The 22,783-nt window shown below is 44.8% G+C and overlaps 1 protein-coding gene across 1 annotated transcript in view; it reads left to right on the forward strand.

Annotated features, from left to right (window-relative positions):
• Positions 1-22,783, forward strand: part of vps13b (vacuolar protein sorting 13 homolog B) — a 405,382-nt gene that overhangs the window by 193,746 nt on the left and 188,853 nt on the right. Inside the window, exons 26-32 of the mRNA XM_079503680.1 lie at positions 3,970-4,144; positions 6,200-6,314; positions 14,873-15,014; positions 16,289-16,330; positions 16,428-16,700; positions 17,496-17,655; positions 18,185-18,293. Coding sequence (XP_079359806.1) covers positions 3,970-4,144; positions 6,200-6,314; positions 14,873-15,014; positions 16,289-16,330; positions 16,428-16,700; positions 17,496-17,655; positions 18,185-18,293 — 1,016 coding nt within the window. The remainder of the gene's footprint in view (positions 1-3,969; positions 4,145-6,199; positions 6,315-14,872; positions 15,015-16,288; positions 16,331-16,427; positions 16,701-17,495; positions 17,656-18,184; positions 18,294-22,783) is intronic.

The raw sequence follows: 22,783 nt of genomic DNA on the forward strand, positions 1-22,783 counted from the left end.
ATGCTATTATATCTAGCATTATCCAAGATGGCGCCGTGCCACCTTGAAATGTGTTCTGAAGCTGCAAATCGCTGGGCGCATTGATTTAATGGTTCCAAATGACGCTGGGCATTAAGAGTGTTAATGGGTTACTACTTTTCCCTGAAAATGTGTCTTTTTTTTGGGGGAGATGCTTAAACATCGTTGTAGGACGATGTATAGGAGGTGTCGAAAATCACAGATCTACAAGCTGCCGCGTCACATCGCATCGCAAGCCTGTAGATTTGTCATTTTGGGCGAGCGGCTCCATCGTGCGACAGACTATAAATTCAGCGTGAACGTCCAAGGCAACAGTAGAACCACGCTACAGTACACTGTGGTCCAGCAACTCCCCACACAGCAGCGGCTGGCTCCTGTTTCTACACATGACATTAAAGGCACTAATCCTACTGACTGGCCAGAACTGTAAACTAAACACAGTCCTAACCACATACACACGCACGCACGCACACACACACACACACACACACACACACACACACACACACACACACACACACACACACACACACACACACACACACACACAGTGCTGTGTTATGACTCCAGCTCAACAATAATTAGTCCCCAAATGGCAGTTGACACTAGGATGTCTCTCATTCAGACTGGGTAGTGTTCAACACCATTACCCCTAGGCTCATGTTACTGACCACTATTACACACGCACGCACGCACGCGCACGTACACACACACACACACGCGCACACACACACACACACACACACACACACACACACACACACACACACACACACACACACACACACACACACACACACACACACACACACACACACACACACACACTCTTGCAGACACACTGTGGACCTACTGTTTGGTTCCTTGGCAACAGGTAAGGACACTGTTAGACAGTTGATTGGACTGAAATGGCAATTGAAGGATGTGATTCAGGACAGTTACTCTGTGGGCGTTTACGTTCATACCTATCGTGTATTACGTTCATCATCTTGATGGACGTGACAGCTTGTATGTGTTGTATTTATATGTAATTGTGAGATGCTTTATGGTGCGCCAAAGTACCTCTTTCAGCCTTACGTTTCTCTGAGGCTCGTCCAGGTTATGTTCATACCTACAGTATTGCAGGTAATCATTATGATTGCCTTGACAGAGAGTGTTTATCTAGTATATTTATGGCTACGGAGGTCTTCTGGGTTTCTCCTTCGCCTCGCTCTCTGCCTCGTTCTTCCCGGGAGCACATGCTTCTCATCAGACTTTCCAGAGGTTCCCCCCATATTATGGGGAATCTATTTCTGAATCGCCATAATCCTTAATGTGTTTATACTGTTGTCGTCCGTTGTTATCGAGATCCGTAGTCAACCACCCTCAAATACGCGATTAAATTCAATTTGCAAATTAGCGTGCCCCCCACATACATGTGCACGCACGCACACATGCGCACACTCACACTCACAATCACTCACACTCACACACACATAGCAGACAACAGGGACACAGTGTCCTCATCTGGTTCCTCTTAAGTCGGTGCAATCAGCCCAGCAGCAGTGGGGTTCCTAATTGAGATGGTTGATAACCTCCTCACCAACCACACAGCCAGGCTTGATAAGCATGACACAATCTGTCATTATGGAGAGGAGAAGCTGTGGAAAAAGTGTGGTGGGGGAAATAAAACATAAAAATCATCTATGAGCATATTCACATGCCGGCCATTTTAGTCTTGCGTCATACTCAAAGGGGTGGGGCTTCCACCCCTGAGTATGAAGGAGGAACAAGATGTGCATAATTATGGTCAATGCTGCAGCTGCAAATTGCCATATTGTTTGTTTGCATGTTTCTACACTCCCTGAGTCAGCCAAACAGATACACGTTTGGAAAACACATCCCCCAGAAAGAGAGGAAGGAGGAATAAAGGGAGGGAAGGAGAGAAATATTTTTTTTTAACACAATCCGTGCTACCACCCCAGGCCAGAACATGGCGCCAGTGCCAGAAGAATGCGTGAAAACCCAAAGAAGAAGAATGGCTCCCTGACTAACCACGTGGTGTAATAACAGCAGCTGTATGGGGGATACAGCTGCTGTTATTATTAGTCATGGAGGAGCAGCAGCGGCCAGCGGTAGCATCAGCGCTAGCTTAGCTTGTTTTCAGGTTTTATAAGATCCTAAAGACCCCAGATTGTCTCATTTGGAACAGAAAAAGTACAAATAAGCGTGCGTGCACGTCGGATCTGTATGTAGGCTGTCTAACGTGTGAGTAAAAGCAACCAAAAAAATAAAATAAAAATAAAACTTTTGTTTTTCTTTTTTCTTTTTAATTGCTGGATTAAATAAAATTAAAGAAAGACGAGTTCCCTCGTTTTGGCACAGGCAGGTCGTGGAGAGAAGAACGAGGTCCCGTGTTCTTGGCATAGATTCGGTTAAAGAAGAAGAAGAAAAATATGTCCCCAATGCTGTCATCCTCCCGGTGCTCTGCCAAACCCCAGTAATGAGCTGAGAGCTCTCTGAAGGCAGCAGCCTCGGCCGCATCCTGCTCTCCTCTCTCCTCCTTCCTCTCTTCCCTTCCGTTCCCCTCCCAGGCTGCACCGTGCATGTGTGTCGTGGCCTGTGTGAGTGAAAGCAGGCCGTGTGGGTGCTGGTGGCTTAGCTTTGGGGTTAACACCAGTGACAGTTCCACACAGTGAACCCCCCCCCCCCCCAAACCCCCACCCACCACCACACTGCACGCGCACGGCTCTGCTCTGAGCCGGGTTCTGTTCACCAGACACAGACTACTGATGTCATCCAAGACCAAAAGGCTCTCAGGCTTGCTGATGCTTTTGTTATGGCTACACGCACATGGGACATGCATCCAAACACGCTGTATACTGTACAGTACGCCCACTGATGCACCAGGGTGCACACTTACTGTACACACACACACACACGCATGCACATGCGCGCACACGCATGCACAAGATCCGATGTACACAGACACACGGACAGACAATTAAACAGTATGCACATGCACAGCGGGGCATTTCAAGTTAAATGCTGTTTGTCCTCTTTCATAATATGTTGTTCCTCATTTGGTTGGCGGTGTGGTTTCACGGGCTTTAACAGACAATACTGTCTCCTATCGGCTCTCTTTAGCTGCGCTCTGACTCTGAGATGTGGTCAACTCCTGTAAACAAAAGGACAAGGCACAGCACAAGGTCCTATTATAACAGAACTGTACAGAAATAATCTTTCAATATTATTGGCATAGAGGGGCGTCCACCACAGCGGAGACTAGGTTTGATTCCTCCATGGCGCTTCCAGCTTGGTCATGCATGTGTGTTCGCGTGTATGAGGTTAATGCTGCACTACTGGTTGGTCAGGACACCAGTGCTGGGAGAGATAGTTTTATGCATATTTTGGTGGTGGAACCCCTCACTGTCAGGTGAGAAGAAGTGGCTGTTGATTCCATGTGTATCAGAGGAGTCATGTGGTTGTCTACAGTCTACACCAGTGCTTTTCAACCTTTTCTGCTCAAGGCACACCAATGGGCAATTAGAAATATGAAGGCACACCTGTATTCATAGCGCATCACTGTTGTGAGCTTGTAGATTGGCTATTTTTGCCAAAGAGATTTGGCGTAGAGGGAAATAAGAATATGTTTGTTTGTCTTGCCTTGTTAAATAAAGGTTAAATAAAATAAAAACTATATACCGTAGGAGTAGGGTGTAAACCGGGTGTAAATCGTTAATGCACTTGTACTCTCTGTCTTTTGCATTACTCTCTGTCTTTTTCTGTCTTTCAACTATAAGGTTATGTCATTACTTCTATTGTGTGACTGACTAGACATCCTCCTGGTCTCTGTACACCAGTCCAACCCATACTGTCCTGTGCTGTTTGGTTCTGTAGGGAGACTAGACATCTCCCTGGTCTCTGTACACCAGTCCGACCCATACTGTCCTGTGCTGCTTGGTTCCGCAGGGAGACTCTGTCCCTGCTGGGGATGACAGCCCGTTCTCAGATACTGTGACTCTGGAGCAGAAGACCAGCACCATTGGAGGTTTCACTAGTGGGAAGGTCAGCCTTTGGATGCAGTGGATGTTACCCAAGGTCACCGTTAAACTGTTTGCCCCTGACCCTGCTGCCAAAAAGACAGGTATTTGATGCTTTTAGTAGTATTTCGATTCTAATAAAAATCCATTGCTTCCGCCTCTGTCACTCTTGAATAAATTGTCAGTAAAGACTTTCTTTCTTCATTCAACTGTGTTTAATTAGACTGCAGGCACAAGTTAAACATAATTTGTTTATTTTATCAGTAGTATTTTAATTCTCTAAAATGAACTCTGAAATTTAAATATGACAAAAGAATCCGGTAATGGTATTTTATCTCAGTCAGACTTGTTGCCAGTAGTCAAAAAGTTCTGGAAGCTCTCCAAAGATTTGACATTCTTTCTTATTAGATAATTTGAGAGCCCCACCTAAACCTTGGACCGTATCAACATTTGGAGAGATCAGGCCCCCTGTGTTTCCTCCTCAATGGACCCACTCTGCACTCAAAGAAAAGCAACAGCGGACAGAGAGGAAAAGGAGGGTGGGTGGGTGGAAAAAAGACAAATAAATAAGTGGGTGATGAATCCCAAGCAGGCTGCCTCTTCTCCCCTCAGATTTACTGGGGTGATGAAAAGCTAGATTTACCTTTAATTGCCGGCTGTAATATTTAGCATCTGCCAACCAGATCGCATAGCTTAAGTTCTTTAATAGTGGAAAAGGGAACGTTTGGGCGGACCTCACAGAGATGGTTTGACTTAGAAATATCCTAAATAGGCATTACGTTGGATTTGGGCTTTAATATGTGCCATCTGAGTTGCGAGGTGAATTTACCACTGCATTCACCGCATGCAACACATTAAGTAATTGCATATGATTTCGAACAGTCTCGCACATGCAATACTGTATATTCAGACGATGGCATTTACATGAGATATTAGACGTTAAGCACCGCACAATTGATGTCTTTGAGATAAGACAGATATGACTGCAGACTATCCACCGTGATGTATTTTAAGTGAAAAAGGAAATCAGAAAAACAGGTATTGCCAAAGGCATTGATATTATGTCTTTGGAAGATTGGATAGAAATATAAGCATGTGTCTTCACATGCGTCATTAAAGGCAATTTCCCTTTTTTAAGATAAATTATATTAGACTAAGGATTTCCTGTGCTTCTTCAGGGTGAGTTTAGCAATGTCATGCATCAATAAACAGCAGCATGTTAGGAGAATATGGGTTTCTAACAACTGGGAGAGTTCTTTCCACACCGTATCCACAATAAAGCAGAAAAACGCCTTTATTTATTAACACAACACCAGCAGCCACTGTATATTTCTCAGAATCACCACAGGGCATAATCAGTACAAAAAGCTAAGCTAAGCTCTCTCAGTGGAAATAATGAGAAAGGAACAACAGTTAAGCACAAATGTATGCTTGCTTCAAAAGGTCCTGCTATGAGGCTTAAAGGGAGTCAACAAGCACCTTTAAGTTTCCCCATTTATTAGAGTTTTGTGGACTTCCTCACCACCATCAGAATGGCTGTATTAATTAACATGGAGAGGAAGAAAACATGGCTAACATTGAACAAGCTTCATCATGAACACATGTGGGATTACTGTATAGGAACTGACCAGAGCACTGGGATTAGGACCAACAGAACGGCCTGGACTAGGTTATCTACAATGTAGAGCCTCGCCCATGACACGCTCCACACATTTGCAGTGCAAACTAAGAAAAAGGATTGAAATATTGAACTACTCTAACAGTGTTTCTCTTTACTCTTTGATTTGTTTTCTTTTTGCTCTACTTGCCCCCCTCTTTTCTTTTTTCTTTTATTAATAATAATAATACATTGTCCTATTTTAGCGCCACCAGGAGTCCGATTTAAAAAAAAATCTATTACTCCAAAAAGTGTTGTACAAACATCACGCAAATCGGTATACATTGTGATCAAGATGGAGCTGTCAGATTTGTTTATATTTTGCAGGCCCACAATAACCTACCTGCCCTGGTGGAGACCTGTGCGAAGAGGAGCACTTTTTCTACTTTACAATGTTGTCTCTATTTTCCACATAAACCTCCAAAGTGTGAATGTAGACTTATGTAAGGAATGGAGTATTGTTTGAATGTGCTTTAACTCCTATCATTTGTGCGTTTCACAGAATTCTATGTGATTGGTGAACTGGAGGACCTGAGTGCATCAGTGGATGTGCAGGATGTCTACACTAAGATCAAATGTAAAGTTGGCAGCTTCAACATTGATCACTACAGGTGCAGGTACAGTAGAGAGTGCACGTGCTCACCCACATACAGTATACTGTACACAGAACATCTTTCCTCCCCTCTCTCTCTCTCTCTCTCTCTCTCTCTCTCTCTCTCTCTCTCTCTCTCTCTCTCTCTCTTTCTATTTCACTCTTGCTCCACACACATGGGTCAAATTCATGGATACACACACACACACACACACACACACACACACACACACACACACACACACACACACGCACGTACGCACGTACGCATACGCCACCAGCACCACTAACGCCCCGGTCCTAACACTTACCCTTGCGGGTAATTTATCAGATTATCACCTCCGTATCATTGTCTCCCAGCCAGCTGTCGCAGTGGGGACCGCAGACAGACAGATGGACAGACCAGTTGACTGGCCTCCAGCTGACCACTGACTCATAGCATAATGGAGGAGGTCAGTCAGCCAGTAGCCAGTGGTCAGCCAGTCAGTGGTCAGTCAGTAGTCTGTTGGTAAGCAGTCAGTCAATTAGAAGGCAAGACAGTCAGTAACTCTGGCATTCTCTGTCTGCAGTGTCTGAATTGAGGCACGGAAACGTTGTTTGAGCTGGCTTCTGTGGCCATTCTGGTCATCTTTGAAACGTTGTTTGAGCTGGCTTCTGTGGCCATTCTGGTCATCTTTGAAACGTTGTTTGAGCTGGCTTCTGTGGCCATTCTGGTCATCTTTGAAACGTTGTTTGAGCTGGCTTCTGTGGCCATTCTGGTCATCTTTGAAACGTTGTTTGAGCTGGCTTCTGTGGCCATTCTGGTCATCTTTGAAACGTTGTTTGAGCTGGCTTCTGTGGCCATTCTGGTCATCTTTGAAACGTTGTTTGAGCTGGCTTCTGTGGCCATTCTGGTCATCTTTGAAACGTTGTTTGAGCTGGCTTCTGTGGCCATTCTGGTCATCTTTGAAACGTTGTTTGAGCTGGCTTCTGTGGCCATTCTGGTCATCTTTGAAACGTTGTTTGAGCTGGCTTCTGTGGCCATTCTGGTCATCTTTGGCTATGCAAAGTCCATTAATGTAGATTTAGCTCTGGGTTGTGAAATTATAGAAGCACATACTGTAGCTACATTGGAACTGAAGGATTAATGATTTTCTCTTGCCTCCCTAAAACGTTCTTCCCATTGGTGATTAAATGGTCCCATTTCCAAGTAACTTGTTGTCCTGATCAGATCCCATACCTCTGTGATGGAGTCACAGTGAGTACGTGGCTACGTGCCTCTGGGCCTGTTCTGCTGGGAAGAGACCACTTAGCAGGAGGCAACTCACCCTGTCTGAGGAGATAATAGAACTGAGACCCGACAGGCCAAAGTATTGCAGTTTGTGGGCCAGGATGTGTACGTGTGTGTTTGTTTATTTGTGTGTCTACAGGTGCGTGTGTGTGTGTGTGCGTGCGCGTGCGTGCGTGCGTGCGTGCGTGCGTGCGTGCGTGCGTGCGTGCGTGCGTGCGTGCGTGCGTGCGTGCGTGCGTGCGTGCGTGCGTGCGTGCGTGCGTGCGTGCGTGCGTGCGTGCGTGTGTGCGTGCGTGCGTGCGTGTGAGTGTGTGTTTGTTTGTTTGTGCCTGCATATGTGCATTCCATTGTGTGCCTGTCTTTCAGTGGATGATATACCAGTTCTAGCCAGCCAGTTAATGGGAGGTCTACTGTATGTTGCTGGGCCCTGTTCCCATATTGAACACCATTATCAGGAGTCAGCATTTATCACTGTTGATATGCTAATAGATATATATTCTGATGGGCCTTCCAAATCAGCCCAGCCAGATTGTGCACACATCAGATCAGGTCAGACCGAGAGAGAGGGGATGCGTTTTGGCTTGGTTCCTGACTGTCTAGAGGGAGGCTAGTGGACCTCCCTGTCTTTCTAAGTACTTAATTGATTTATGTTCTGCTGGGCCAAAGTGCTACAGTACATGTGCTCTATCACCCAAGCCAGAACACTGTCTGTGTTAAGAAGGCTACAGTCTTGGGCTGGGTCATTATCTCATACTACACAGTAAGTGTTGTGTACAGGTGTGTATCCAATCAGCCCTGAGAATAGGAGCCAATCTTAATCTCTTTACGAGACTTCAGCGCCTCCCTAAGTAGATAATGTTATCAATTTTCATGTTTCTTTGGTTATTTCAGTTTAATGTGCATTTAACAAGATAGCCTTAACCCATTCTGGGCGGGAACCAGTTTTGGTGTTTTAACCAAGCATTATGTTATAATTTAGCTATTGAAAAATAGCAGATCTACAAGCTCATAGCGCGCCACCGAGTGGCGCGCTACGAGCTTGTAGGTCTGCTATTTTTTTTAAATCGTGAAAATGTGGCACAAATCTTTGAATATAATTATATTCTTTCAGAAGCCTTTTTATTTATTTCGACGTCAGACCTGAATGGGTTAACACACCCTTTAATGGACCAGGTTTCTGGCAGGCAAAGGCGCTCCGTCATCCAAGCCAGGTTATAGTCAGGGCTGCTTAGGACACAGTGGAAGACCTCTGGGCGTCAAGCCCATACTAATCTGTATCATCGAGACATATAAGAGAGCCCACTGGGGTTGGAGTCCATATGAATCATTTTGAACAGATAATGGTTAGGTATTTCACCACCCAGCCCAGGTTATGTGTGCAGGAGGTCAGACTAAATCACACTTGACAGAGGGAAGGAAAACTAACTCTGTCTCATTTGGCCGTACTGTATGTATCTCACTGCTGGAGAATGCAGGCAGAGTCAGGCCAGTCAAACACATGCACAGAGGTGAGTAGAAAGTCCTGTCCTTGGATAGTTATCAAACTAGGTAGAGGATGAGTTAGAATGGATCAGGGACAGAGATGGGAGGGAAAGAATCACCAGAGAGGGAGACCCCCAGGGCAGTGGAGAAACAGGAGGGTGGGGCATTGAACTTGCGCTAGAAGTTTACCTCTCGCGCAAGGGGAGGCGGGTTGAGGCATTTGGGGTGTTGTTTAACACCTTAGAAGCCCGAAACTATTTAATCCATTTCATCCAGGGTGCCCATCATTTTACTTTTACGGCGCACCGGAAGCTGGTGTGCATGTCTGTGTAGCAGCTAACAATAGCCACACCACTCTAGATTCGATCGACAACAACGGGAGGTAATAATAAATCTATCGCGACTAGCGACTGGACCGCTGAGCGCCGTCTAACACAGGATCTTTTTTCAGAATTAGACGGGATGATTTAGATCGGGAGTTATGATTGTTTTAAGATTTTCGTTTTCGTCAGCTAAACAGGCAGGGGAGATTTTCGATGACGTGTCACTTTTTGACACGTCATCGGATCGGGCAACAAGCGCTCCAAGGCTCTAGAGCGATGCGAACGGTTTATCAATCTCCGTGTTGGACACTTGACCATGACCATGAACTTGGACTGAGAACTCCGGCTTGGACATCCAAGGTGTTAACAGGCGTTCGGGTGGGATGTTGTAGAAGGTTGAAGAAGTCCTCCTTGGGTTTAGGGTGAAGTCCTTCTCCTCTGGTTTAAACCGAAGGCTTCCCTGGCAACCGGAGCTTCTTGCATTCTTGAGCAATGTTGAGGACCCCTCCCCTCCCACACACACACACACACACACACACACACACACACACACACACACACACACACACACACACACACTCCCGCCAGAGGATGGCTGGTGACAGTTCACCCTCATTTACTCCAAGGAGCAGCTCACACAAATTGAAGCTGATGTGTTCCAGCTGCATTGCAAATGACTGAGAGAGTGAGAGATGGAGGGATGGAGAGAAGAGACGCACAGTGGTGGGGGGTCCACATCTATTAGTCACTCACAGGACGTGTTGGACGGCTGAGAGGGGAGGGTACAAAGAGATTGTTATCCATACGTGCACACATGGTCACCCACACAAACACACTCACACATAGCATACACACCCTATATGCCATGCAAACACACACACATTCATCAAGCTCACATCATTATAATGCTCATGCATTGAACCCTATACTGTAGTGTACAGTACACAATGCAAACACACACACACACACACACACACACACACACAATGGATAATGACACATGGATTGCATCGTCTCGCACATTCACACGTGCACGCACATACAGCAGTCAGAAACACTCATAGACCCCCCTCCTCAGTGAACTCCTGGTGTCCTGGTGGGGAGTTTTGGGGGTGGAGGGGTGTGAGCGGCGTTTGCATTGGATGCTTTGTCTGAAGGAATCAAGGCAGATGTTGTTGAATCATTTCCCTGGAGTGAAAAGTTGTGCCATAAATGTGTTGTGCATGTTTTGGCAACCTGAAACAACCATAATTATAGCTGCAAGCAGCAATGAGACCGTGGGGCCGTGCAAGGAGAAGAAGAGCATAGCGAAGATGAAGAGGAGTACAGAAGAAGAGGATGAAGTAGAGAAGATGGAAGGGAAGGAGGTGAAAAGAAAACACCATGTGAAAGCCCCTGAACCTTCGTACTGCTCAAACTGTTACCAGATTACACCATTGTTATTCACAACAAGGTTGATTTTTCATTACGAATTAAGGCATCAACAATATGAATAGTTTTTATGTGAAATACTCACAGGCAATATTTGCCACCTTTAGGCAACAACTCTCACTACTAATTCACCGTGTCTCTTTTCTAGTTACAAGATGGAAACGGTATGAAAATAGGAAGAGGGATACAAGTATGACAAATATTTTGTATACAATTCATGAAGTCTACTGAAATGTTGGCAAATATCTGCAGAAATTAATTGTTGGGCATTAAACCGAGAGGAGAAGCGATGGAGGGGAAGCAGCAGAAAAAACTAGAAAAAGTGCCTCACAGGTCTCCACCAGGAGGATAGGAGTGTGTGTGTGTGTGTGTGTGTGTGTGTGTGTGTGTGTGTGTGTGTGTGTGTGTGTGTGTGTGTGTGTGTGTGTGTGTGTGTGTGTGTGTGTGTGTGTGTGTGTGTGTGTGTGTGTGTGTGAGACACACCTTGGCCTGTTGTAGCGCCACCATGAGGCTGATTTGAAAACTGTCAAGTGGCATTTCTTCCTCAGCCTAGTGGGAATATGCATGCACAGTTTCACCGAAATCGGACGCTGCGTTGAGTAGTTGTGGTGATTTGTACAAAACGGGTACAAAGCGGGCTACTCCTGAAAAGTTTAGAAGCCAATCGTAGGCAATGAAGGTGGATTATGAGAAATCAGTGGGAATGTGCGTGCGCAATTTCACGGAAATCACACGATGTGTTCATGATTTGCAGCATTTTGTTTGAAACTGAGCACTCCTGCGAACTTTGGAAGCCAATCTTAGCCAATCAGGATGGAGTCTGAGAAATCTGAAAGACCCGTTTTGTTGAATGGCTCTAGAGAGACTGTGTACCAATTTGCGTGATGTTTGGACAAAATCTGTAGGTGTACTGTCCAAAAACTTGTTTTGCACAAAGCGGCCTCCTGGTGGCGCTATAACAGGCCGTTCTGGACATTTTGGGGCAGAGGTTCATCGTTGGCATCCAGGGAGTGTGTGTGCAAAATGTGGCATCGACCGGGTTAACAGTGCCGGAGATTAGCTGTTCACAGACGGACACACGGACGGAGTGCAAAGCATACTCTCTCCCCATGCCTTCGGCCTGGTGGAGACAATTATGCAAAAGTGGAGGAAAAGAGTAAGGAGCAGATGGTGGTGAAAACAAGACGATAGAGAAGAGGAAGAGAACAGAAAGGCCCAAGTGGGGTTCCACCATGGTGCTTACCTTCTTACTGTGATGCAAGTCAACTACTGCTAACCACAGAGCCTCAAATTGACAAGTTTGGAGGAAGACGATCAAGGAGAAGAGGAAGAAAAAAAAGAGAAAGGAGTTCATGATACGTATTTGCACCACTCTAGGTTTGAACTCACCACCTTTGATACCACAGGCTGATCATGAACAGGTTGAGTTTGCAAATAAATGAGGAAAATGTGTTTCATAAAGGCAGAATTCAAATAGATCAAATCAGAAAAATAAACTTTTAGACACAATTCTGAAATTTCACAGACATAATCTGGACAAGGTGGAAACATATTTTTAAATGAAGATTGATGACTTTGTAATGTCTGTGTGCAAAAACCAGATGTTTTAAGACAGAACAATGTACTGCATGAGAACAGAATTCATTATGTCAAAAATTCAGCTTTTGAGTTAAAAACATTCAGTCTTGCACACTAAACCTTAAAGAATTTAATTTAATAACAATTGAATATTACCATTAACCACTTAAGTCTTAAGCCCTATTTTATAATGCTGTGGTCGATCGCAAACTCACAATGTTATTTTTGAAAAAATGTGACGTGCAATATGGACACCAGGGTGAAAGTGGTTATATGGTCAGATGTTTTGGTTAAAAAACTAATTCCCAAGTGGTTCTTATAGGGAATGTCTGAAGTTGATGCTGTATGGCAATTTTGTTGACTCATTTAGTTTTTATTGAGTAATTCTGAGTGATCAACTACATCATTTGCACACGTTCGGCTAAAAAAAGAAAAAACTGTGCAGTGGATAACAGGATGTTGGCCTGTTTGGGCCGCCCTCAGGCCTCCTCTTCAGGTGGGGCGCTTATGTTCTCATTCCACTAATCCCCAATGTACACACATTCTGAATGCCCCCTGCCGACAGATTCAGTAGCGCAGCTCGGAATCTGTTCTTGAGAGATTATGAAACTTGCAATACCATTGCATGTACGGCTGATTGACTAAATTCAAAACTTTGGAAAATTAGACCACCATCGGGAGAATTTGCACCATAATGATGTGGCTTTGGACAGGACCAGAACTCAAGAAAGAAGAAAAACAAACATATTGGGAAGGCAGCAGGCCTATTCATAAGAAGAAGAATAGAGTGAAAAACATGAGGGAACAGCAGCAGGCCTGCCCGGCCCCTGATGAATGTACCGGTATTCATGTTTATGTGTGCGCATATCTGTGTTTGGCATCTAGTACTGTACATACAGGCGTGGTGACGCGCGCGTGCGCGCGCGCACACACACACACACACACACACACACACACACACACACACACACACACACACACACACACACACACACACACACACACACACACACACACACACACACACACTTTACTGTATGCACAAGGACACATTCTGGGATTTAGTGTTGTATGGTGAAGAATTAGTGTGTGTGTTTGTGGTGTTGATGTATTTTTGTGTCTGATCCACAGGTGTTCACATGGAGGACAATAACATACAGTACCATATGGAAATCAAACTACATGTCACAGCAAATTTAGTCGATTTCGTTATTTACCCAAGTTAATTGATTTTGAACCGAAAATGTGTTGATGATGTACACACACGGTTCCATTTAGTGCATAATGAAAATGAAAAGGTATTTAGCTCTGAGCCTTGTGTGTCTCCGCAGACCAGGGCAGGGCTGGCACTGTGGCCTCTATGAAGGAATCGTCCTGCAGTGCAAGGAGACCGCCGTGGTGAGGCCTCTGCCAGGCAGCCCTCGCCCTCAGTACACAGTCACATCCATGGCATTAATTTAACACTTGAGAGTGAACAAATGGAACCAGGTGTTAAATTATACCCGAGGACTTGTACTGTGTATACCTCCGCCATTCTGCTGCTCCTAACCTAGGTCCATCATCTCTGTTCATGCTGGACAGACGGGGAGACATGAGAATGAACTAGGAAGCAATTGCATTAATTTCAGACAAATGCCATTATATTTAAATATTATTGTGGAGAAATTCAGTATATACTAAATTTTAAATAAATAATGAGTATACTCTCCCCTGTCTGTCCTGTAGCTCTGATTGGCTGATTAATCTAGACATTGAAATCAGGTGACAGTGGTTGTTCTTCTGTGTGTTAGAGTGGGAAGACTTTGTGACATAGATTCTCGGGCTCTGGATGATGACGTCATCAACGGCCTTGTACCGTTGTCTTACTGCGGAGGCTAAGTTTTACAATATGGATGCCTGCAGCTGTTATTGAGAGAGCAGAGTTAGTTTATAGTGTATGACTTTCTTATGACAAAATGAGAAAACATGCATAAACAATCTCAGCCTGGCCCTTTGTATACTATTCTCTAATTTATTAATATAACACTAAATTATATATACTGTACTCAATTATGTGTCTTTCATCTAAAATGGTTCGTGTCCAGGTCTTTGCTTATAATTGACCCAGAATAACTCTCTCTAGCAGTTGCTTGGGTATTTTTATTGTTGCCTTGGCATGCCTGAAAATAGTACAAGACCTTTCTTCATCGTTCCAGCTGGCTCATTCTGTATAAATCTATTGGTTTTAATTAGTTCTCTGGTAATTTGTCTCGTCAAAATCATCGTTCAGTTCCTGGCTTATGGCTTTTATTTCTTTTTCCTCCTTTCCTTTGTGTTCTCTCTCCTGTGATTGTTTTTCAACACTCCCTTATTCTTTTCATTCTTCACCTTTCACTATCTGTCTCTCTGCTATCTCCAACTCCATTTGCCCCACTCCTTCTAAATACCCCCCCTCTCACCCTCTCTTGTTCTGTCCCTGTGTCTTTCTCCTCCCTCTCTCTCTGCTCCTCACCCCCCCAGCCCAGAGGAGGGTGTGCGGAGCGCAGGCAGCTGTGGAGGAGTGGTCCTCTCTTGCACTGACAAGCTGAACAGACGCACTGTGCTGCTTCGACCCGTCAGCAAGCAGGACTCTCTCAGTCACTTCTCTGGCTTTTTCCCTCCTGTAAGAATCCAGTGCTGCTTCTTCTATGTTTTTTTTTCCTCCGTCTTTAATGTTAACTCTGCTTAGGTTCCCTCAACAGTGGTCTGGAAGAAAAATAAAAGCCCCTCGCTGCTTCAGAGTGCCCCTCAGGGACCTTTTCTGTTTTCAGTACGAGCCATTGCTTTGATGTTTCTTATGGAATTTTTAGTGCTCGTTTTAAGCTATTTCTATTGAGCGTTATATATTATGCAGTAGTCATCATAACAGCTACTTGGCTTAATAGGAAAATCAGCCACAGATTGTTGTGATGAAAAATACCTCTATACTGTAGATACTGTAACCTAACGAGCACTTATAGGCCCTGAGGGTTGCACTTAACTCAGTGAAACGTAATCCACCCATCTGTTCATATTCATAGATCATTCATTACATAGAATAGCCATGCTGACAATAACCATGATCACTTGGTAACGAGCTTGTTTATATACAGCTACTGTACTAATCCCCTGACTTTGAGTCTATGATTTTTATACGTTTAAATGATGTGGCTATTCTGGCATCTTACATTTTTATTCATTATGAAATGGATACCAGTTCCACTGTTAATGGAAGTTCTTGCAGACTTAACCTAGGGGTTGTGATTGATGTTTTAAGCAGGCCTCCTGCCCACTTCTTAGAAAAATCTTTTAATCATGCTCTGGTTGGAGTTTGTTTTCTTTGCTTATTGCCTATTTGAATAAATCCCGCGCTGTAATTAAGTTTGCAAATCAGTCATTAGATTGGAGATCTGGTCCTTCTGATAAATCAGAAACATGCTCTCTAATTCAGCCTCGGAGGATCATAGCTACAATCACTCACTGTTATTATAAGAAGTTATGTTTCCCATAAAAGGAGACTGAGTTACTGCTCCAGTCTAATTTAGAACATAAGACTATGAGTAAATCTACTGTTTTTCCATCCATTTTGCACTAGTAGCTTCAGCTTGGCTTGCTCTGTTAGATTTGTATAACTAATAATGGACATAGCATTATTGAGAGCTTGTTTCCTGGGTTGAGGTTAAGTCTTGTCTTGGGCTACAAGTCCGCTTTCCTGCAGTATAAGCTGGTCATCAACAGGTCTTACATGACCAGTCCAATATGGCTGACATGAATTGAGTTTGTTTCTGTTCATGTCACAAAAGCCTTTAGACCTAGGCTTAATTCAAGTCCGTAAACTGACTTTAAGTAGTTAAGTATAGAAAGTCTTGGATATGTTTAGGCAAAACCTCACTTTTATCTTTTATGCTTACATTCCAGGACAAGGCTTTATATCCTCATCCTAGAAACTACAATATACAGGTGCAGTGGTTGTTGTAGCTTTTGTTATAGTGTGTGTGTGTGTCCTATTTTTGCTAGCTTGCCACAGTGTGTTTTGTCCCCTCTTACCACCGGCCAGACGGCAGCCAAGGTCCTGGAAGGTTCGCACCAGCAGCACGGCTTCCTCTCCATCACATACACACAGGCAGTCACCAAGAACGTGCGCCACAAGCTCACCACGCGGCCCGAGCGGCCCGTGCGTGGCAGCACTGCCCCCGGTGGCCAGCGGGCTGCAGCCGACCCACTGGCAGACGGCTCACCACAGTTCCTTCGTGAGATCCTCCTGACAGCGCAGCCGTTTGACGTGGTGCTCTCCTGTCCCTTACTGGCCACCGTAGTAGGCGTGTTCGAGGTACAGTTTTAGTTTGATTATAATGCTAACGTGCGGTGAGCACAGTGAGGAGGTAGTGATTAAATAAATATACCAGTATTTACTATTTCTTTTTTAAGTTTACAGTATTATTGACAAGTGCTGTTACTGGCAGCAGGGATCCAAATGTGTTTTTTATCTGTACTTTTGCTCTGTGATCAATGAAGCAGAATGATTGAGCAAGAAAACTCAAGACCACAGAAAATCTACTGAATGTTAAAAGTTCAGGTTTTTTTGGGTGCAATTGAGCTCAGAAAACAAAACAAAAAAAAAAAGGAAAAATTACAAAAACATTTTTTTTAATGTCACAATCCCTGTGTATTATGTGTATTATTTATGTTTTCTATCTTACGATACTGCTACTTAATTTTGGGAAAGTGAAATTGCTGTATTCATGTTATATTAACCTTGACGAATGTTCCATAGCACTACAAAAATGTATAGGCCTATCTGACCGATTTTTGTGTAACGTGAGCGCCACTAAAAGGAATATTTGTATTTTACTGGCAGAAACCACTTTTTCAAGTGTGATTGTTTTGACACCCTCCTCAGAGCACAGAAGCAACAGAATAACATGACTGACAATATTTAGACTTAACATGATCAGGAAACTTTTACAACCCAAGGTTCTACCAAAGTTGAACATCACTTAAAGCAACTTCAGTAAGGATCGTATGGTTCATTATGAATGTTCAACAAGTTGAATTTGTGTTGACAAGGAACTTCACAATGTCCCACGTCAAAGTCTATGGTTATTATTGTATTATGTTGTTGTAGGCTACATTGCCAAGGCGCTACAGAGAGAGAGGGAAATCAGCAGGCCAGCCAATGAGGAGCCACACGTTGACCTCTCGCTGTTTGCCGCTCATCTACATCAATACCAGTGTGATCCGAGTGTTCTGCCCCAGAGCACTGCAGGACAAACACGCTGCATCAGGTTAGAGGAGGCACACACACACACACACACACACACACACACACACACACACACACACACACACACACACACAGACAAGCTCCCATGAATAAAAGTCGACATGTTTCCATTTCAACAGTGATATGACACTGTGTTTTGGGTTCATTATGCTTGTGGTGCTTCTATAGAAGACCTCGCCGTGGCCCTCTGAGCTTCCCAGACAAAGCATGGCTCTTGCATTAGTATGCAGAGACGTTTTATAAGATAAATAGTTGAGGTTCTGGATGACCCCACGACCGCTACATCCACTCAATACGTATGAAATAACTATTGTCTAAATGTCATGTGTGATGCGTTGTTGTGTCTTCTGCCAGTGATGAGTAATGGTGGTAAGAGTGTGTTCATTGTGTGTGTGTGTGTGTGTGTGTGTGTGTGTGTGTGTGTGTGTGTGTGTGTGTGTGTGTGTGTGTGTGTGTGTGTGTGTGTGTGTGTGTGTGTGTGTGTGTGTGTGTGCACGTGCGTGCGTGCGTGCGTGCGTGTTTTCCTACAGATACGGTGAACAAGGAAGACACCCTGGTGCTGAAACTGGGTTCCCTCAGCATGGCCCCTCAGGCCGACAACCCTCTGACCCGCATCGTTCTACGTAAAGACATCTACCAGTAAGTCTGACTAATGCTCTGATTTAACTCTGAGAGTGTATAAAGGGGCTTTTAGAGTTATATTAACACCCAGTATTTCACTGGGTAGCACACTGGAGATAGACAGGAATGGTAAAAGAATTGCATGAAACTCTGTGTTGAGTGGGATTCAAACCCAGGGAGGTTCATACTGTATCTTACAAGAAATCGAATGTTCTCTTGATTTCTTGATCATATCTGTGTGTTCTGCAGAATACACCCATTCTCTGTGTCTATTTCTTGGCACTCAAACTTTTACCTCCTCCTCAACAAGATGATGTGTAATAAGGACCATTTATCTCTTCTCTTCTCCCTCCCTTTATTTTACACTTCTCACCTCTTCTCTCCTACACATACTGTATTAAGTGCCTTTGCAAACTCAGGCCATGTCCACATGCACATGAATATTTTTTTTAACTGTGCTTTAAGTTTTAAGTTTAAAAAATATATTCCCGTCTACACAAGCACATTTTTTAAATAATCTCTGTCCACATAAAAAAAATGAACTGTAGTCTCACAATGACAGGGAGCCCATACACCTGGTCTGTGCTCTTTAGATACTTCAATAAAGTTATACAATGTGCACATCGAAAAACAATAGATTAGAGATTATTTTCCTCAAATTTGCAATCATTCAAATATTGTATTGTATTGCGAAATATCCCTTCAAGTGGTCACCAATTGACCGAAGTTCATTAGTTAATTGACAGGGCCACTCAAAAATGTTTAATGGTGAGACTGGAAGAGACAAGTGTGCATGCACGTGTTCACGCATACTTTTATTTGCGTACGTGTGCTGACGTTGTTGTACGTGCGTGTGTGTCCCTGTATGCACACACACCGTAAGTATGACATCAGCTCATGTGTCTGCATGTGTCCATGATGTCCGCCGTCCCCCGGGACGTTGCGGCGTGCACTGACTGAGGGCGCCGCGGCGTGGTCAGGCTCTCCTAGAGATGACGGGGTGCTGTGAGTGACACCTCAGGGGTCCGTCAGGCCCTCCGACTGAAACACAAGACTGTTGATACAAGCCCCCTGTGCCATGTGGATCAAAGCCGAGCGCCAGGGAGATGCTGGACATCTGAGGGAAATAGCTCTCTCTGCACAAAACACATTTCCCCCGCTATAGGCGGCTAAGAGAATCTGGATTGTGTCATAGCTGCCTCAAAACCGCAGCTCAACCGTGTGTGTGTGTGTGTGTGTGTGTGTGCGTGTGCGTGCGCATGTGTGTGTGTGTGTGTGTGTGTGTGTGTGTGTGTGTGTGTGCGTGTGCGTGTGTGTGTGTGCGTGTGTGTGCGTGCATGGGCAGAGAAGGAGCTGGCAAACACATGTAATGAGGGAGATAAAAGTGGTGCCTAATGCTTTGTGCAGCTGCTGGTGAGATGTGAACTGACAGTGGAACCGGAGTGGAGGGAGAGGGGTAACAAAAAAAGAAAAGAAAGGTAAATGGGAAAAAAGAGAGAGAGGAAAGGCCACTCCTGTCTTCATTGCTCCCTTCAGTCGGTGGAAGTGTCAGCGTGAGAGAGATTGCATGCAACAGCGAGGCAGAGGGGGGTCCATGCCTGTAGACCTGTCTTGACAGTCCATAACCATCAAGGCAAGACGGAGGAGAAATACTGTGCTCTGCACAGCATTGCCCAAATCTCTTCCAGAGGACCACAACTATCCCCATCGCACAGCCTTTCATTTTCTCTTTTGATGTCTGGAGCAAGGATGTTACTGATCAGTAACCATAGCTACTGTTTTCCAGGACCTCGTGGGGGGATTTTTGTTTTTCATCTGAATGGAACATGATTTTGTACAGTCGGTGTACCATGCCGGGATGTTTGTTGTTTGTTTTGATGCGAGTTAATGGAGTGGAACCCCACAGTTTCCATGGAAATGGTGCCTAATTGTATTGTGTTGACATGTCTGCCATGCTGTTATCATGTCAGATGATGGATGATGATCTTGTGGGCACAGAAAAATACCTCTCCCAAGTTTTTCTCAGACATTGACCCTAAAAACCAGCATGACCCGCCATGCAATTTCACCCCACATTGGGTTGTAATGTTCATACACTCTGGTTGTTAAGGGATTGGTGGCTCTGTGACAAAGGTGCCCACATCTCATAGACAGGCCTGGCAGGAGGCCCCACCCTGACCTAAGTATATGCATGTATGCACATACATAGACATTTAGTCAACTCAGGCATGCGCAGTATGTACATAATCATATACATGTTCACACAAACAAACGTGCACATTCAATCACAGACATACGGTATGGGCACGCACAAGTAATAAGGCATGGACATATATACAGTGTGCATGCACGTGCACAAGCAGGGACACATGCATGCATGCCACGCACGCACACGTCGCATACACACACGCGCGCACACACACACACACACACGCACACGCACGCACGCACGCACGCGCACACACACACACACACACACACACACACACACACACACACACACCGCTCCCAAAACACAGAAGCACAAAATCACCACTTCCCTCCCTGAAACCCAGGAATTATCCTTAACCGCCCTCTATGTTCATTTTTCGCTTCCTAACCAGGAATTATGCTAACCACTTTCCCTGTTCACATTTCCCCTCCAATTTAGGAAGATCACACTTTTTACTCGCATGATTGATAGGCCCGAGATTGGAGACCTGTTTTCTTAGCATCGCCAGCAACTGTGATATACTGAACGCCTCAGCGCAGTCTACTGTATCATATGTCGCATACTGTAGATAGAGAAAGTCACATTGAGAATCTGTAATCATGCAGACCAATGTGTATTTACCATCTCTAACATCCTGGAGCTTTATTATGAAGAAATATGTCTCGCAGCGCCGGTAGCCATTTGCTGAGGTTCCGTTTAAAGTCTTTTCCGCTAATTACATCCGTTGTCATAATTGAATGACTGATGTAAGCAGCCGTGTCGTTAGTGTCTACTGTACATCAAATGATTGCTTCCCGATGTTCCAAGTCGAGGCTTTTTACTGCCATGCCACCCTGGGAGAGAGAGAGAGAGAGAGAGAGAAAGGAGTGCGTAATAGAGCTCTTCAACCTCACAGTCAAGAGTAAAGGCTAAAATAGCGAGCATGTACAGTGTAAACATCCTGACGGAGAAGCGCCTCGGTATCGTAATACTGATACTAATGCAGTGTGTGTTCCCCGATACTAAGCGCCGTCTGGGGGGCCTCAGCTTCCCGTCCAACCTGAACGGATTCGAGTACAGGGCGAGGTTGTGTATTTATCGTTTAGAGTAGATAGATTTCCTTTAAAGAAGGTAAAATAAACGTGTTTGACTGTAAGGCTTACACGTTGGCGTTTGATATTCAGCAACAATGTTCATTTGGTAGCAATTAGTGCGTGTTTCATTTGATCGTGTGATGTCAAAAACACCGGTTCCCTGAAGGGAGAAGGAAGCAGGTCCCCGAGGGGCTTCTCCGCGTAGCAGGAATTATGACACGGAGCACCCGGCTTCTCCCCCTTCTCCCTCTCCATCTCCCGCTACAAGGCCGGCTGTCAATTTACACAGCTGAAATCATTTTCCTGACTTGAAAAAGAAGGATTTTTTTCCAAGTACATGGAGCGTTCGTCTCAGGGAATGTCCAGCATGCCTTCAGCCCTGGCTTTCTTGTGGTTTAAGGCTCTCTGTAAAATCTCACAGATCTTTTTTGCCTCCCAGTCCTCTTTTCTGTCTTTCGCTCTCCCGCCCTTTCTGCTCTTTTTTCCCATTGAGATTTCTGCCCACAGAACACTTAATTGAAAGCTTCTTGTAAGCAGGAGAGTAGCAGCGAGATGTATGTGTATGTATCGGGTAGGGGGTACTACAATGCCCTGCGTAATGTGTGTCCCCTTTTATTTTATTTTTTACAGAGGGGACTGTGTGACTTTTAGAGGCCCAAGTTAAAGTGTGTCTGGTGGGGATCACATGTGAAACAGTTTGAACTCCCCAGAGAGCCCCTTTTAAAGATCCACTTTAGAGTGGTTCAGTGAAAGTGTAAGAGATGAAAGATTCACTTAGAGAGAGAGTGTGTGTGTGTGTGTGTGTGTGTGTGTGTGTGTGTGTGTGTGTGTGTGTGTGTGCGTGTGCGTGCGCGTGCGTGCATGCGTGCATGCGTGCGTGCTCTTGTATTGTATTGTATTGTACAGTATGTGTGTTTCCCTTGCTTGAACTATGCGTCCACATGTCAGCACATTTGCGTGCGTGCGTGCGTGCGTGCGTGCGTGCGTGCGTGCGTGCGTGCGTGCGTGCGTGCGTGCGTGCGTGCGTGCGTGCGTGCGTGCGCACTCGTGTGTGTGTGTGCAGTCTCAAAATATCCCTCACATTTCCCGGCATCCCACACCTAGATGACACAGGCGTAGATTCCATCACACACTAGGTTACCTCATGGCCTCTCTGAGGGAGCATCCCGTCACCGCAAAATATGCTTTTATTTTTGTTTGGATCGGTGCACATGTCCTCGTTT

Source organism: Electrona antarctica (assembly GCF_951216825.1).
Source record: "Electrona antarctica genome assembly, chromosome: 6".
Lineage (NCBI taxonomy): Eukaryota > Metazoa > Chordata > Actinopteri > Myctophiformes > Myctophidae > Electrona > Electrona antarctica.